The sequence below is a fragment of the Aristolochia californica genome, unplaced genomic scaffold (genome assembly GCF_029961685.1).
Source record: "Aristolochia californica isolate CCGP_79_NKW_82.1479 unplaced genomic scaffold, dmAriCali1.0.hap1 SCAF_13, whole genome shotgun sequence".
Classification (NCBI taxonomy): domain Eukaryota; kingdom Viridiplantae; phylum Streptophyta; class Magnoliopsida; order Piperales; family Aristolochiaceae; genus Aristolochia; species Aristolochia californica.
The window spans coordinates 7,673,280-7,691,170 of NW_027181804.1; the positions used below are offsets into that span (position 1 = coordinate 7,673,280).

At 38.6% G+C, this 17,891-nt stretch overlaps 2 protein-coding genes across 2 annotated transcripts; both read left to right on the forward strand.

The window, feature by feature from the left end:
- The first annotated feature begins 3,343 nt into the window (after window positions 1-3,343).
- On the forward strand, window positions 3,344-4,804 carry LOC137947583 (zinc finger protein ZAT9-like). Its single transcript, XM_068793390.1, has one exon. The coding sequence runs from the start codon at window positions 3,344-3,346 to the stop codon at window positions 4,802-4,804; it is 1,461 nt and encodes a 486-aa protein (XP_068649491.1).
- Window positions 4,805-15,548: 10,744 nt separating this feature from the next.
- LOC137948365 (zinc finger protein ZAT1-like) lies at window positions 15,549-17,088 on the forward strand. Its single transcript, XM_068794443.1, has one exon. It carries the CDS (start codon window positions 15,753-15,755, stop codon window positions 16,731-16,733), a length of 981 nt encoding a protein of 326 aa, XP_068650544.1. The 5' UTR covers window positions 15,549-15,752; the 3' UTR covers window positions 16,734-17,088.
- Window positions 17,089-17,891: the final 803 nt, after the last annotated feature.

Here is a 17,891-nt window from a genome sequence, read left to right on the forward strand (position 1 = left end):
ACTAATGATTTTTATTTTTGTGGAAATATATTATTAATTTACACTACATAAAAATCTATCTCTAAAATATTTTATTTATTTATTTATTATATTCATTATTTTTATTACTATATTAAATTAGTGATTTAAGAGTGATAATTAAAATATTTTTAAAGTAAGAAATTCGTCAAGTATTTTTTTTAATTATTTTATTTTACCATTAATTAAACTAATGATTTTAATTTTGTGGAAATATATTATTAATTTATACTACTAAAAATCTATCTTATGTTATTAATAAAAATTATATTTATTTATTTATTATATTTATTACTATATTAAATTAGTGATTTAATAGTGGTAACTAATATTTTTGAAGTAAGTAATTGAGTGAGTATTTTTGTTTAATTATTCTATTTTTATCATTAATTAAACTAATGATTTATATTTTTTTAGAAATATATTATTAATTTATACTAAATAAAATATATATTATGTTATTAATAAATTATTATATTTTATTTATTTATTATATTCATTATTATTTTTTAAATTTTTTTATCTATTTTTTATAATTAATTAGTGCACTAGTTAATTGTCACTCGTAATTATTGTATTAATTTAGACTAAACTACAATCTGTTTTAATTAATTATTTATTTATTATATTAAATATATTTTAATACTACATTAAATTACTTATTAGGGTAGTAACTATGTTTGTTTAGGTTTAATATCTATTTAGGTATATTATAAAAATTAACTCATTCTCTTGTTTACACTATATTTTTTATTTTGGACACTAACACATGAAAATGTTTTCCAGTGTACTTTACATCTACTACACTAACACCAACAAACTTACAGTAGATAAGTGCACTAACCCCTCCTTAGGTTTCAAGAATACTCACTCTATACTCACTCAATGTTCATCATAAAAGTTTCTCCAAAATTTCAATTAAAATACTAAATAATACTAAGCTGTATAAAAACAAATAAAAAATATATATTATATGTAGCGTTCCCTTTATGCATAACTTGTTTTATATACATTTTTACACGGTTATTTGTACCTTTTTTTGTATGCCTTTTATTTATCTTTTATTAAATATTAAAACAGGTAATTGGATAAATAAATAGGATAATAACAAAACTTACTTTAAACCTATAAAAATTAATAAACTCATTTAAAATAACACATTGGCATACACAAAAGCCTAGAATAATGTCACTCTAATGTATAACAAAAACAATTATAAGTCACTAAAATAATAAATATATAAAAAAGTATATAATAAAATTTATGAATTAATTTTACATTTATTTTGATATCTGGTTAATATTGAGCTGATCTAATACGAAAAATCATTTGGTGCGAAACATGATTAACGACTATCTGATCCGTCAGATTGACTATCTCAACCGTCCGACTGAGATAACCATTTCACATGTTTTGTACTAAATGGTTTTTTTATTGGATTTATCTGGTTAATAGAATATATAATAATCCTTATCCATTTAAATCCCACTTAATTAGAAAAGGTAGTAAATAAAATTATTTAAATACATAATTGATAAAGAATTTCATTCTTTAAAATCCATTATTTGGCATGGGGTCAGTAAACCAAAGCGAGAAAACTGGCTTCAAAGTTTGAAAAACCTACGGCTAAGTCTCTGCGTCATCATCCCCGACCTCCCAACCATTTTCTTCCTTCGCCCTCACTCGTTGCGATACTCTTTCCTTCCATTACTTCGCAATTTTTTCACCCTCTCTCTCTCTCTCTCTCTCTCTCTCTCATTGTTTCAGCTGGCTTAATGCAGAGAAGAGTGCCGTTTTCAAACAAATAGTTGGCGTTTTCTAACTGGAATGATTATAAAATGGTTCAGGTAGTTCCAGATCAAGTGAAGCAAAGCGAAGAAGAGATGCTGCTTTCATAGTCAACTAACTACTGCGCCTCTGTAATGAGTGTGGTTGTTGGGTTAATGAACATTCAAGTTTGGCGAAGACATCTCTCTACTAAAGAAACGTAATTACTGTTTTTTTTCTTCCCTTCTGTAGCTGTAGTCCATAGAAGCAGGATTCCAGTTTTTTCCGAGTCCAAACGGAGCCGGTTGATGGACTCAGAAGTTTTGAGTCGAGGAGAACTCGTTTCGGCCACTGGTGACACGTGTACGAATCAGAACCACAGAATCGTACCTAAAAACTAGCGGCGGCAGCTACAAATACAGTATGAAGCAACGAAAAGATGGATCATGAGATGTTGCGTAAAGCGGGCACAGAGACCAGTGCGCAGTTAGTGCAGACAACACTCGACACGACAGCAAAGTACCAGATTATCCATTTTCCCCGTGGACAAAGAGAATGTACAGAGAAGTGACCGAGACTTCCAGCTGAAGTACTTCCTACATGCACCGTACGTCAACCGCCAGGTGGAAAGTGAAATGAGTGGTGTTGATCGATGATTACATGTCCGGACCCGGACAAACGGTAGCCGGGTATGGCAGGTCGATTTAGCTCTACCGGAAGGAGATCCTGTACTCTCGAGAGTACCAGCGACTGTGGGGCCCAGCCCGATTCTTAAGGGAGAAAGATGGATTTTGTAATTTGTGAAGATAAAAAGTTGTAACGTGCGTAATGGACCCTAATTATTGTGGACGATGCCGTGCCCTATCACCCACATGACCTGTTGGAATGTGGACGATCCTAGTGCTACCCTTTCTGTTACTCATGGCACTATTTAATGTTACCGTTATCGTTTTTTAATTAACAAGAGTTGTTTAAAGTTTAATTGAAAATAAGAAATATTAAGATAATAAGAGAAGAGTTTGTTTGGATGAATTTTAGATCAAGGGTTAAAAAGGGGGACCAACCGACGAAGGAGGAGAAGTGAGGTAGTTTTTGTTTTCATGGCTTGGAATTGATGGGACATGAAAAAGGTCGGCAGTTGCATGTCTCTCTCTTTCTCTCACTTTCCGATTCCCATATCTCGTACACATGCCTTCGCCGGAAAACACCGGAGGCACCAACGGAGAGAAAAAGTCTCCCGTCCTTATTTCGTCCCTCCACTTGTCGCTAAATCGACTCACACTCCAATTTCCCTCATCTGCAGCTAACGAATATCCCTACTAAAAACTAGGACTCTGACACCACCACTCCCCTCCAGACACACCGAAACTAACCGCTCGCTCAATTACCATGCGTACCTTCTTTTACGGCTACTAAAAAACAGAACCTCGCTCTCCTCTGTTTCTGTCTCTCTCTCTCTCTCTGTCTCTCTATCTCTGGTGTGTGTGTGTGTGTGTTGATCTGTTCGTTTTTATTTGATTCAATTTGGGGTGATTAAAGCGTGTCAGCGAGTGGTTTAATGGCGGTGTCTATGGATCAGCAACCCAGTTTCAAATTCTTTTGTAGAATCTGCAAGAAGGGGTTCGGCTGTGGTAGAGCTCTGGGTGGGCATATGAGGGCGCATGGCATCGGTGACGAGTTGGGTCACATGGACGATGACGATCAAGCTAGTGATTGGGAGGATAAGATCGGCGATGGGGGTGGGACACCACCGGCAACCAATAGGCGTATGTATGCTCTTCGCAACAATCCTAATCGACTGAAGAGCTGCCGGGTGTGTGAGAACTGCGGTGAGGGGTTTTCGTCGTGGAAGTCGTTTTTGGAGCACGGGAAATGCACGTCCGGGGACGCGGGGTCGCTGGTCTCCTCGCCGGCATCGGACGAGGAGGAGGAGGGACAGAGGGGGTGTGGTGATTGGGCCAAAGGGAAGAGATCGAGGCGGGTGATCAAGGTTGCGAGCTTGCCGCCCAACTGTCCGTCCAACGAGGAGGAGGACCTCGCCCATTGTCTGGTGATGCTCTCCACGGCCCGGGTGGAGCCACCCGTCGCGGAGATGGAGTCGTCATGCGCGTCCGCCAGTAAAGAAGAGGAGCGGCAGCGGGGGGTGACGGGGGAAGGAAGCCGGGCGGCGGCGACGGCAGAGAAGGCCAAGAGGGTACCGCGGGGGATATTCGAATGCAAAGCCTGTAAGAAGGTGTTCAACTCTCACCAGGCGTTGGGGGGCCACCGGGCGAGCCACAAGAAGGTCAAGGGCTGCTTCGCGGCGAAGCTCGACGGCCAGGACGAGAACTTGGTAGAAGAGGATGTCATCACCCACGACGAGTTCTTGATCGGCTCCAAAACCAGTGCCATCGTCTTGTTCGATCACCATCTCAACAACGGCGACAGCCCTTCTTCGCCGATGCCGTCGAAGAGGAAATCCAAGGATCACGAGTGTTCCATCTGTCATAGAATTTTCGCGTCCGGGCAGGCATTGGGAGGACACAAGAGATGCCATTGGGTGACCTCCAACTCGCCGGACACTTCCATTGCGAAGCTCCAGCAGTTGCAGGAGCACGCCCAACAGCTCCAACAGAGACACGTCTTCAATAAATCCGAGCCCCTCGATCTCAACTTGCCGGCGCCGGTGAACGACATTTCCGTCGTCCAGCATGATCATGAGGGGACTCCATCACAGCTTGAAACAGCTCTTTATCTACAGCAATGGATAGGTTTGCACTCCAGTAGCAATAACAACCACAACAATATTAATAACAACAATAATAACAACAGCAACAATGACAACAACACCACCACCACCACCACCATCATCAACAACACTATCTCAATCGACCCAATGATACAAGTGGATGATGAAGCAGATAGTAAGATCAAGCTAGCGAAGCTAAGTGATCTAAACGACATCAACATGACTGGAGGCTCTTCTCCATGGCTGCAAGTGGGAATTGGTTCAACTGCTAATGGGGGCAGTGATCCTTAAGGGTTGAATCAAATGACAACTGCTGCAACACTGTATTTTCATATATCGAGAAACTGTAATTACAGATTCAATAACCCCAAACAATTTTTTTATTCTTTTTCTTTTTTCTGTTTTGTAACGTTTCCTGTTCATTATCGTTTCACCTCTTCTCTGTAATTTCTTCATGGGTTTTTTGAGGAACCCTATTTTTAAGACTTGATGTGGCTTTTTTCTCAGGCAACTATTTTGAATAAGGAATAATTCTTTGAAGACCAATTCTGATTTCAGAGTAGAACAGTCGAAAAAGAGGGAAAGGAGACGGATCAGTTTGAACTTGGAAGCAGTGCTGCCTTTTTTCCCTCTGCGATCTTACTCTGACAGTTTCAGTGTTTGTTGAATTTTGTCCCATTGATTTGCTACTCCAGTTCGCATGAGTCGTTCTCCAGTCTTTTGAATTCTTCCCTCACGACAGAACACGAAACTGGCGCACTAAAAACGACAGACACCCATAATCCTTCATAGCGTACTTCACTGAACTGATCAGCAGTCTGTGTAGTATTTTTCAACTGAAACGCCATTAAAAAGGGTCCGTAACTCGATTAAGACTTGTTACAGAAGGCAGGCCAACGAACGAACAACTCAAAGTGACAAAGTAATCGGCCAGACATGAAAGACGGTTGCAGACGACGCAAAAATCAGAGTTGGGTCACCTAAAACAGAATTGGATGGTTTAAATTAATTCCTAAGAAAGGGTAGGGAGCCATGACTTGTAAGCGTTTCTTACGATATATTCTTAGCTTAGCAGAGCCAGGGAGGCCTACCCACCGGAGACGAGATTAATCACAGGCGATAATTCAGCTCTGAGATGCCTTTAACAGAACAATCAAATATAGAAGCCCGGTCCCTCAGGGAAAGCAACCACTTCGACCGAGTGATCAGTGTCTGTAAGTCCACAAAAATAGCCAACCATCGCACATCATCTCTGGTTCCTTGCATCTTTTAATACAGAAAATTTTCTATCATGTTGCTATCCTATCTAGTGGGTATTTGTTCTTTCCACTTTCCAGTCTGAGCCTTCCAAAAGAGAGAACCGTGGAGTAACCACTGTCTTCTGTCCCTTTCCTTTAGAAAAGGAGTTTATCGGTTCAGTTTTGGGAGAAAGGGCCCCTTTTACGTTTCTTCTTCTTCCACACTTTCATCAACAGCTGTAGCTTGAATTACTGTCACCCCAGTGATCACCAGATCTGATCATGAGCATGTTACAGTCTTCATGGTGATGGAAACCAGACGAACTCTCTTTCTTTTGATTGAAATTCAACACACATTAAATTCAGGGAAGAAATTTTTGTAAGATTTACTACAGATTTCTTCGTCTAGAGCAGCCCTTTCTGCACGGTGAAGAAACCAGACTGCTTCTCCGTCTTAATTTCCAGTCTTAAAGACAAAAATGGACGACCTTGGGCCGTTGTGATCCTCGACTTCCTGGTCGATCCACCTTGCAGGTCAAGAAGAAAGCAACAGGAGGCTCATGTTTTGATAAAGTCGAGTAAGTCGCCAATGACCCATCTTACCTCTTCCATAGATCACATTTCTGAAACAGTGATTACAACAAGAAAAATCAAGAAATCTCCACTTCTGAGCCATCCCAGTGACTCCCATTTAATTCCAGACATATCTGAGACTCTCAGAGCCCCATTTAGCACTACAACATGAGTGGAAATCACTTCGGATTGACTATGTCAGAATAAATTACATGGATCATTCCCAGTAACTCTGCCAGAATGGCCGACAATTGACCTCACAAAATGCCATTAACAGATCAGATTGAGCTGAAAATCAATTCGATTGACGGGTTAGATCTGAATATGCCTAGCAGCAAGTTTTGTCGTGGATATGTCTACTTGCTTTTGAGAACAGCATCAGAGATGGATGATGATGATCACCTAATCTTTGTTTACATAATAGAGTCATAATAGAGTCAAACTAAGTTGGGGCCATTCCATGGGCTAAGTGAATATACTGTTGGTCCAAGTGGTTTATTAAGGAGGGTGAATTTAAAATTTCAAATTAAAACTAAGTAGTACTTGTAATAAATTTTTTTGCATCTAAGTAATTTCAATGTAAATCAAACATGCACATACCATAGGAGATAAGAGATTTTTTGTTATCGATGTTCCCCTATTCGTATTCATTGCCCAAAAATCCTTGTAAATTCCACTATTCAAAGCTCTAATAGTTAGAATTACACAGATATTTCGACTCTCTGCAAGCCACATATAGCTCTATACACGTTTGTTACAAAACTAATCTCCTCTATTAGATTTGACCTCCGACTAGTCATTTTTATCTAGATCCTATAGGTTCTAGATGAACCTTTCACAAATTATAATAAAAAAGAAATGAAAATTTACACCCTTAAAGATTTCTCCTTGAGTGATCCAAGCTTCCACTTCTTTAGTGGCACAATGTGGAGTGATTGTAAGAGTTTGACTAATATGAATGCAAGGAAATAAAGTAAAAAGTTGTGGAAATTTCAAAGTTAAAGCTCACTCTTTCGTTCTAAAACACTTTTTGAGAGATTTTCGAGATTGAGAGTAAAGACTCAAAATATTAAATGCATAAATAATATATCAAATGAATTGAAATGAGATTAAATAATACATTAGATATCATTAAAAGTAACAAGGAAATAATAAAAAATAGTAAATTTGGTCTAAATATGAATAAAATCAAATAAAGGAAATAAGAAGGAATTTAAGTAGTAAATAATAATGGAATAATAATTGAGAAATGTAATAAAATTTTGAAACTAAAGATTCCATGATGTATAATCACAACAGAAGAGGATTAAGAGGCGAGAAGAAAAAGACGACATGTGGAGAGAAGGTTTTAGGAAGAGAAGACGAAGAGTGACGAATTTGGAGAAAAGAGGAGGGAAATTATAACAAGACTACTCTTCACCCTAATAAGAGTGAATAAAAGACATAAATCATAAACTAATTGCATCAGTGCCATCTATATGAGGTGACTCATTGTTTACCATCATGCTACCACTATGTGGGCCAGTGGACCTTCTCCTTGGTCTATGGGCTTGAGCCCATCTTCTACATACTTGGACGTGTGGGTCTTCCATAGTCGTGTGGACTTGGACCCATCTTCCAACATTCTCCCTCAAGCTAGGGGTGAGAGAACATCATAAACGCCTAACTTGCTGTAAATGGTGTATAAGATTTTCCCGTATAAAATGGTGGTCCACCATATCTTCCTACACTCCCCCTCAAACTAATGATCTCTTTGTTTGTTTCCAAGAGATCCAACTGGCATAATATAAGAAAGAATAAAACTACTCCTAGCCGTAAGACATTGCTCCATACTCCATTCTATTTGTTATAATAAAAAATATTTTTCGCTTAATTTCATAAGCAGAAAATTAGCCATATTACAAAGTCTACCCACTTTCTCAAGGTAGCTAAAAAAACACCTCTTTGGTGAATAATAGACTTGACTCACACTCGATGTTGGACAAACTCCTATCTGTTGTAGGTAATGGGTCTATAAGCATTGCTCAAAAGGGTAGTAATAAACTCTTTTATCACAGTGTTCCTCCACAAGACACTGACTCTCAAATGGTAGAAATAAAAATCCCAAAGAAGGGGAGTAAAGGGTAATCACTAAAAGATAATATTTTGGGGCCTCCATGTACTTTTTTTTCATCAGAATAACCAATGCTAATAACAATCAGCAACTCACAAGTCCTTCTTCAATAATAATGGCTCAATAAGAGAGACAAAATAACAACAACAAAAATGGGACTGGGCTCAAATAACATGTACCAAATAGGCATATAGCACCGGATAACCAGTAGGTAGTAAAAGTCCCTAAGATTAATAAGGACACATAAGATAATCTACAACAACTTCATCCTTGAATAAGTTGAAGATAATCTAAGGTAAAACTCCAACGTAATAATCAAGCCGGAGTCAAGCCGATAGCAGATAATAGCTTTGACAGTGAGTGAGTGAGTCAAGCCGAGTAACAAACTATCGATAAGAAGTTTGTTTGATAATCAATAAATCAAACAATCTCCAATGTGCTCATCCTTCATACTTCTCCTTCTATTCTCCCCCTCAAGATGGGAGATAATGTCTATGATTTCAGCTTTAAGTCAACCAATATTTTGCAAGCTCATGTGCCAATCCACGTCTTGTACGATCAAGTAAGTCAACAACTTCCTTACCTCAAATATTGTAAACCAAGTAAATCAAGCCAAACCAAATATTTCAATCTTTTCTTGCCTTAATTTTTTAGGCAAGGATACCAAATCAAATTATTTGTAATCTTGCAAAATACCAACAAAATCTCACAAAATTCGTGTTTGGAAGATTCTAAATAAGATACCTTAAATTGGTACCAACTAAGCAATAAAAGAAGACACCTTTCTTTCCCCTTGTTTTTTTCTTGAAATCTTTAGGCAAGGCAATCTTTGACAAATAAATCAAGGGAAGTTTCTTAAAATAAGATGATATTCTAAAGATTCTTTTTAGATATTGTTAGTTAACAAATAAAAACTTCCAAGGGTAGATTAGTTTCTTCTTTGGCCAACATGACTATTGACTCGTCCAAGATCGATATCTCCATATAAAAATTTCAAATTAAAAATTGGTTAAATAGGTAATAAAATATACTTACAAATATTTTATTTAATATGTAATTATCCATATAAGTCTCATTCTTGATGACATAAAATTTCTCAAAATTTGTAGTTTTTTGCTGTTTGACCTTTGCTGCTTCAGATGTTGATTTATCTTTCTAGAAAAATCTAATTTCAACGATTATTTTTGAAATCTTAAATAATTAATTATCTATTTCTCAATTAAAATTTTATTTTAATTAAAGTAAAATATTAAATTAAACTTAAAAGTAATAAACATACACAACTACTACAAAGAACTTGAACAAAAATCAATAATAAACATCAACTGATTAAAATGTACATAAAATAGACATTAAGGAAATTCCAATAATAAATAAAAATGAATATTGTTTATTAAAATAAAAAAGTAATAAGCATAAAATATAAACATTATTGATTAAAATGTACATAAATATAGACATTAAGGAAATGTCAATAACCAATAAACCTGATTAAACCAAAAATTAATAAAAATTAAATAAATAAAAATATTAAAAATATTTTTAAACATTGATACATAAAATAAACATTAATTAAACATTAATGAGCACTAAACATTGATAAAATAAATAAAAGAAGCAATAAGGAAACGTTGATAATCATTAAACATGATCTTGAAGAAACATTTAATAAAATCTAAGAAAATGATAAAATAAACATAATAACATGAAGAAACATTTAAAATGTAATAAAATGATTAAATAAACTTAAAACCCGAGGCACGCTAGGTGTTATTCCCAGCAGAGCTTGAGCTCGAGGGACGCGGGGTCGTCTTCCCAGTCGAGCTCGAGCTCGAGCTCTCTGGGCAGGAACGAAAAGCAACAGAGTGACGGACCTCACGCAAATCGAGATGAGAGGGTCGTCTTCCGATTCGATCTCGATCCCTATGGCCGGCAACAGGAAACCGAAACGTAGAGAGTTTGGAGGGAGAAATGGGAGTGAGTACGGATGATCTCGATCACTATGGGTGGAAACAGAAAAAAGGAATGCAGAGAGGTCAGAGGGAGCAATGGGAGAGAGTAAGGAAGGATCTACTCTCATTACCTCTATTTTCGATTTGGGTACTATCCTTATCGATATCTCTTTATCTCTATTTATCATTTCTCTGTGTATTTATCTTGAACCACACCATTAAACTCGAGGAAAGTGGTATTTATACAATTTAAAATAGAAAAATAAGCATTACATGATAAAATAAATACAGCATGGACTGAACCTTAACCCCTAAACCCTAAACCCTAAAGACTAGTATTTATATAATTAAAAATAAAAAAGTAAATTTTACATGATAAGATAAATACAACATGGGATAAATCTAACAGGATCTTACCCGATTAACTGAAGGGATTATGTTCATCCCTTATCAGAGAAAGCAGCCCTCCGTAGATAATAGGAGAGGGATCCCTCACATTCCCTGTCACCCCAACTCATAAACTTAATAATAGTATGATTTTCATTGGCAAAATTAGACTCAAAAACCCCTTATAAAGTTGGTAGGTGCTAATTTAATGCAAAGTTACTAAGTTAGTGTCACATTGGTTATAAAGGTGGACATTGAGATGCATTTTTTCAAAATCCAACTACATCCTATGAATCCCACATGAAAGCTCATGATTCATCCCCGTGCCTATCTGATTATGGGCCATGACTCACTCCAATCTTCTCTATAAAAAATAAAATAAAATGCCTCATGTAAGGTAGGATATAAATTTTATATCAAGGTTAAATTTAATTGATTGAGGTAGAAGGGTACGAGTATATTTGAAATATTAGTCTATTTCTCAAGACACTACTTAAGGGGGGGTTAGTTAACAATGAAATTGAAATAAAATTCACGTCCATTACGTAGTTCATTCAATTAGGCCATTAGTGGTGCGCCAGCTCCAGCGTCATCTAAAAAATGCAGGTAATATAGTCTAAGGCTAAAACCGTGGAATCATGATTCAACCCAAAATTGTGAATCATCAACTTGAAGCCATTGTTTATGATGCGTCAATTTTTTTTTTTTTTTTGTCTCTAACTCTCTCGTCTCCCTCTCGGCCTTCCTCCCCCACTTTTTTTTTTCTCCTGCTCTCTTATTCCTCTCATCTTCACACTCCCCACTTTTTGTTAAAGAAAACATATGATCAATTATTTCGGTTTAATTATCCTATTTTTAATTAATTAAAATAATCAAATATAATTTTGTAAAAATATATTATTAATTAATAATACATAAAAATAGATCTTCATATGTTTTTTATTTTTTAAAAATTTATTTTAGTCACACGTAATTATTATATTATTTTATAATAAACTGTAATCATTAATTAATATAATATAGTATTTTATGAATTAGTATATTAATATATTTTAATACTACATTAAATCACTTATTAGTCTAGTAACCATATTTATTTTGGTTAATTATCTATTTAGGTATATGTTCTATTCAAGTATATTATAAAAAATTACTCATTCTCTTGTTTAGTTTGTATTTTTCATTTTGGGATACTAACACTGGAATATGTTTTCCAGTGCACTTGAACTCTGTTTTCATTTTGGAGCACTAACACCTAATTTGAAGTCTAACTTCAACTTCAACTTTAATGTTGGCTAACCCCCCCTAAACATACTTCAACTTTCTACTTCCAACTCATTTTTGCACTTATTCCACCGGATATCTTGTGTCTACACCCCTCAATAGAAGAACTACCGTCTCCGTGGAGGTAGTTCTTGGCTTATTATATTCCATAAAAATACCATACTCCTACTTGCCCCATGCCATACTTAAAAGGGTAGATAATAGGAGATGGTGAGGCTGAGAAGCAAAAGAAAGAGATAGGAATGAGGAGTTGGATGATGCTGGTTGCCTCCAACGTTAATGACAGGGACAAGCAAAGCGGAAGACTGCCTTCCTTATCTTGTACAGGGAGAACCTTCCTATTAAATGCCACCACCCTCCACATCTCTATTCTCTACTAGATTCTCCCCATTTTTTTTCTCCTTACCAAAACATCCTCTTTTACCTTTTATCTCCCCATCTTGCATTCACTAAGCCATTATCTAGTTGCTTACCTATTTCACCTAACTCTCCAGCCTACAACTTCCTAATCTGGAACTCATATACGAAATTGAGGTTGATGGAGAAAAGGGTCGATGGATTCCAACAAAACCCACACTTTGAAGCATCCGATGTATATTATCCAATACGACAATGAAGCATAGATTACACAAAAGACTTCAGAAGCTGTTCAAAACGAAGGGTTCACAAGCTGCTACAAACAAAACACTTCCTATATAGAACATGGAAGACGCCTGCAAAGTCCAACTCCATCACTGGCCTTAGCTGCATGGAATCGACTAAAAAGAGGTGATAAACGCCAAATCCGCAGGTAAAAGGGCAACATTACACACAGGGAGGAGGGCCCCTTCTTTGTGGGTTTTTATTATTGTCCTCAACATAAACAAAAAGAGCAGAAAGCCAGAGATGGATTTGGAAGAGAATAAAAGTGGTGTTAACAGCTTGAGTAGCGTCTTTGATATCACAAACAGAGTTTGGCCAAGTCAACGACATGGACTTATTAATTCTCTATAGTCTCTGTTGTAATTCTATAAATACCTATCTCCTCCGTTTCCGACCTGTGTCCACTATGAACTGTTTCGGGGTAGTTTGGACTTTTTGCTAAACGATGTTTAAGGGTTTATAATTGTATCAAATGATTAATAATCCGCCAATCAAGATGCTTACTTTTCACACACTCAATTGCACGGCACATGACTTATGATCTAACTCAAGTGACAGATTGCAAATATGTCTCCCTCATCCACTTTCTTTTTTCCTTCAGTCTACTACAAGTAATTTGGTTTTACTAATCACTAAACATATCTTTGGTTTTCACCTTGTTTAACCAAATGTTAAATAAGTACATAGACTCTACAAAAGAAGAATTTTGTTGTGGTCAAGTTAGGACCTAATGTGTGGTAGACTCATCTAGTTAGGTTAGAATGCGTAGCCTAGTATAAGACACTTTCAAAGTATCAAATAAGGAAAGGTGACTGTTTGGTACGAAACGATTATCTCAACCGTCCGATCAATAGCTCTCTCAAATAGTCTTTCTCAACGTAGGGTTAGCGTAGCCAAATATGGGACATTTTTGAAGTATCAAATAGGGAGGGCAGATCCAATACGAAAAACTATTTGGTGTGAAAAGTAAAACTATCATGGATTTATGGGGACTCAACCTAATAAAATGGTGGTAAGTTGAGTGAGCTTGGTGTAAGATAGGTTTGACATAGCTTTCTATTTTCCATAAATTGTAGAGGTTTTTGACGTATTGGTAAGATGTATAAATAATAGACAAAACGAGCGATGGTCATTTTCCTTATGGAATTTATTCCCTTCTTCGTGTCATTTGACATAGATTATTATGTGGGCCATGGCTGAGGGTCAGAGAATGGAAAAGAAAGAGAAACCGTGATGGGAAAGAGTTTACTTTGGTCCAAAAATCAAAGACCTTCAATTTTATTGGTAGAGAGAGCGTGAGAGAGAGAGCGAGAGAAGATCACACAGGGCATGTGGGGCGGATCACATGCACTGCTCAATAGTGCTGGACCGTGTTGGGGGAGAGCAAAGTGGCCATGTTCCCTGCTTCACCTAATCAATTTGATAATTAACTAAAAAGAGATTAAGAGTTGATCCGATACAAAAAACCATTTGGTGTGAAACATACGGTTATCTCAACCGTCCGATCATGATCAATGGCTATCTCAACCGTATGATCGGACCGCTATCTGCTAAGTTTGGGGCAAAAAGTTTACTTTGGTGCCCTAATTATAGGGTTAGGGCTTGTCACGCCTTGGTGGTTCAACATTCCAATCATCCTTCCCATAAGGACCCCACACCTTCCTTAATTGCATTAATTGATGGAGTTTTAACAAAAGAGGAACTATTATGTGGAGTTTGATTGATCAACGATCGTGTGGGTCCATCCATCTCCGCTGTCCACGTGGAGCTCCGGCTCGTTCACTTTTTATGGGCAATATGGAAAGTAGTACCTGATCGTCAATCTCCACCGTCAATGGATAGACGGTCGATGATGGAATGCAACTCGGAAGGGTATATACAAGTCATTTCCAAACGGCTTAACCAGAGAGACAAGTACCGCAAGTACCGGTAAGCCAAGCCACGCACGCTGCACCCATTTGAGTTACGCCTCGTATGTGTGCGCACGTGCAATCCTTGCTCTCATGCATGAATGCCTGTTTCTCGCTGGACCCACACGATCTACATCCTCACCGTACATTTTCCGCCAGTGGACCAGGATGAAATGTCGCGCGGCGCACCCCATGAAGACCGAGTCGTCCATGAACCGATTTTCTCTTCTCTCCACATAAAACTCCTCTCTTTATGGAAATTTAGGCCGGGCACGTCTCGACGCTGAAAAGATCCAACAACAGTTACAGCTGGCGCTATCTGATTGGTAGAAATAAAATTAAGAAAATGACACGTGGTTTTTTACTTCACTTATATTCCCCAAAAAGCCCTCGCTTAAAATAGAAAACCCCCACCATGTCCCGGCAATGATTTATTGTGTTATTGAGTAAAAAAAGTACAAAATCACAAGGAAAGCATTTGCTCGGTCAGCTTGAACTCGTGTCGTGTGGGCCCGCCCAGCGCCTATCCGGTAAGAGCTTAATAAAGTGAAAAGTAAAAAAACTGCGAAATGGCTCCTCGCGTGTTGCATGCTTCCGCTACAGCGAGTGTGTTTTTTTACCGGTTACTAGGTCTTACTGACTCCCTCACCCACTCGAGTTTTCGGGAAGGGGAAACGCCAAGAGTGTGCCGAGTGTGAGATTCTTTTCGTAACTCGCGGGCCCAATGGTAGTTTCCTCTGGCCGTTCATCTTAGTGGGGACAAGTATTTTTTGTGGGCTTGATTGAGGAACACGTGCTGCTCCGGGTGTAGCGATTTTGTGTACTGTAATTATGGAGATTAAGATGGAGATTAATGAGAAGTAAAAATTTTTTTGGGTGCGTGTGTCTTTTCGTGGAGGAATGCTTGTCACCTACTCCTTTTAGTTTCCACTCTCTCTATACTTCCTGAGCTCTTAAAGAAAGAGCGACAAAGACGAAGACGGAGGGAGGAAGAAGACGCGGAGTCGCTCGCCTCAACCACCGTTTTCGTTCTGCTCTCGCAGAGTTCGGAGGTTTGAATTCTGTGGGTTTGGATTATATTTTTTTTAGTTTTTTGTTCTGTTGTTTGGAATCGTCACCGGTGGGGGGTTGTACTTGTTCATGGAGAAGCATACTTGCAAGCTCTGCTCGAGGAGCTTTGCTAATGGCAGGGCGTTGGGAGGCCACATGCGGTCTCACATGGCGACTCTGGCTCCGACTCCGCAGCCACCGAAGCCCCAGTTGAGGAATGAAATCTCTTCTGCTTCTTCGTCTTCCTCCTCGTCCTCGGAGGAGAAGGAGGACCACGAGGAGGAAGACGAAGGCAAAGGTCTTTGCTATGGTCTAAGGGAAAACCCCAAAAGGAGCATCCGGCTCGTCGATCCTGAGTTCTCGTTCACCGTCGATGCTGGGTCGGTCGTCCAGGACGGAGAGAGCGAGACGGAGTCGTCCAAAGCCCCCTTTCGCAGAAGATCCAAACGCAACCGTAAATCGGTCGACTGCGATAAGCTAAAGCTCAAGGTGGAAGCGGAGGCTGAGCCTCTCAGCTCCGTTTCCGATACCACGCCCGAGGAGGACGTCGCCCTCTCGTTAATGATGCTTTCCAGGGACATATGGATGCGTGACGCGGTCAAGCTCCGATTCGAAGAATCCGACGACTCAGAGGAGTTGAAATTCTGCGCCAGGGGGCGGTCCAGGTACCAGTGCGGCACATGCAAGAAGGTTTTCCGGTCTTATCAAGCGCTCGGCGGCCACCGCGCCAGCCACAAGAAAATCAGGGGATGCGTCCCAGTCACCAGCACTTCCCCTGTTGTTGCTTCCACTTCTAGAGTTCAGGAAACTCTATCCGTGTATAGAAATGACGCTTCACCGGGGCAACAGAAAATTCACGAATGCCCGGTGTGTTTCAGGGTCTTCGGCTCCGGGCAAGCTCTCGGCGGCCACAAAAGATCGCATCTTTCCGGTCACGGCACTGCAACCGCTACTGCCAAATTTGGAGACAACTTGATAGATCTCAATCTTCCCCCGGTTGAAGACGACGATGCAAGTCAAATCGAACTCTCCGCTGTGTCCGATGCGGAATTCGTCGATGCTGGCAAATGATTCGGGATACATATCAAGTAATGTTTAGAGCTACATTTTGGTGGAAATTCCACCACCAAATCGGCGATTGAGGTAAACCACTTTTTTGCCGCTCTGCGATCTGCAGAAACCTGTTCATTTCGATTGAAATTGGGAAGGTCGGAGCTAATTTTTCTGTATTTAGTTATTTGCAGATTTTTCAATCTTATGCTCTCTTCTTTTGTTTATTTTTGTTACTTCTGCTGCTGCTGACTGTAATTCTTTTTTCCCTTCTATGCTTCTTGGGATTTATTCTGTTTTAAATGCTGTGTTACTTACTGTAACAACTGATTACTGGATCCAATGATGGAAATGAGATTTTTTTCTTCTTTCTTCACTCCTCTGCTCTGTTCATCTTCACTTGTGTTTTACTACAAATGAAGCTCACCTGTGTTGTCACTCGAGTACCAAAGTCTCTGGTCATGGCTGCTGTGAACTGTTCAATCTTTGCACTATGGGCATCTGCAAAAAATAAGCAAAAGAAAGAATGGTGATAAATGTGCATTGTGTTTATTTTATTCAAATACTAGTAGAGCTTCACATCTCACTTGGTAAGCTAAATTCTTTGCCTCTGCTTTCATGCTTTCCCCTTTTCTCTTTTTTGTTTGCTTCTCTGTCCTGTGTTGGACTGTAGCCTGCTCAGTTGATTGCCGGAAACTAGTAAAATTTCTGCTGGTTTTTGCCGTTCCCTCACTCGGATTTCGATCCTCAAGAGCAGAAAGTAAGGTTTAGCTTTGAAGATGAAGTAATGTAGCTCTTCTTTTCATTGCCCAACTGCAAAGAAAGTAGCCAAAGTTGCCAAAATCTGCTGCTGTACTCAACTGCGATATCAGTATTATTACTGCACCCTGTGGATTGCTTCGTCGGAGCAAAAACAAAAAAACAAATAAAAAATTGAACCAAAAGTTCCCAAAGCTTCGATAGTTGAAGTGACCCAGAAGAATCTAACATTCTGAAGCTTTAATGATATCACTTTTAAATCTGTTATTTTACCTGATTTGAATACGGAGTATACCGTATTTGAAATGAACCCACTACCACAACCCTTCTCAATTCGTGGATTTTGCCCAGGAAAATCAAATCACCAGCAATCTTTTTTCTCAGATCTCTCTCTCCTTCATCGTCGGTGGTGGTGGCTCA

What these genes read in the sequence shown, in the direction of transcription:
- LOC137948365 (XM_068794443.1), top strand. Translation starts at nt 15,753, where the DNA reads ATGGAGAAGCATACTTGCAAGCTCTGCTCGAGGAGCTTTGCTAATGGC.
- LOC137947583 (XM_068793390.1), top strand. Translation starts at nt 3,344, where the DNA reads ATGGCGGTGTCTATGGATCAGCAACCCAGTTTCAAATTCTTTTGTAGA.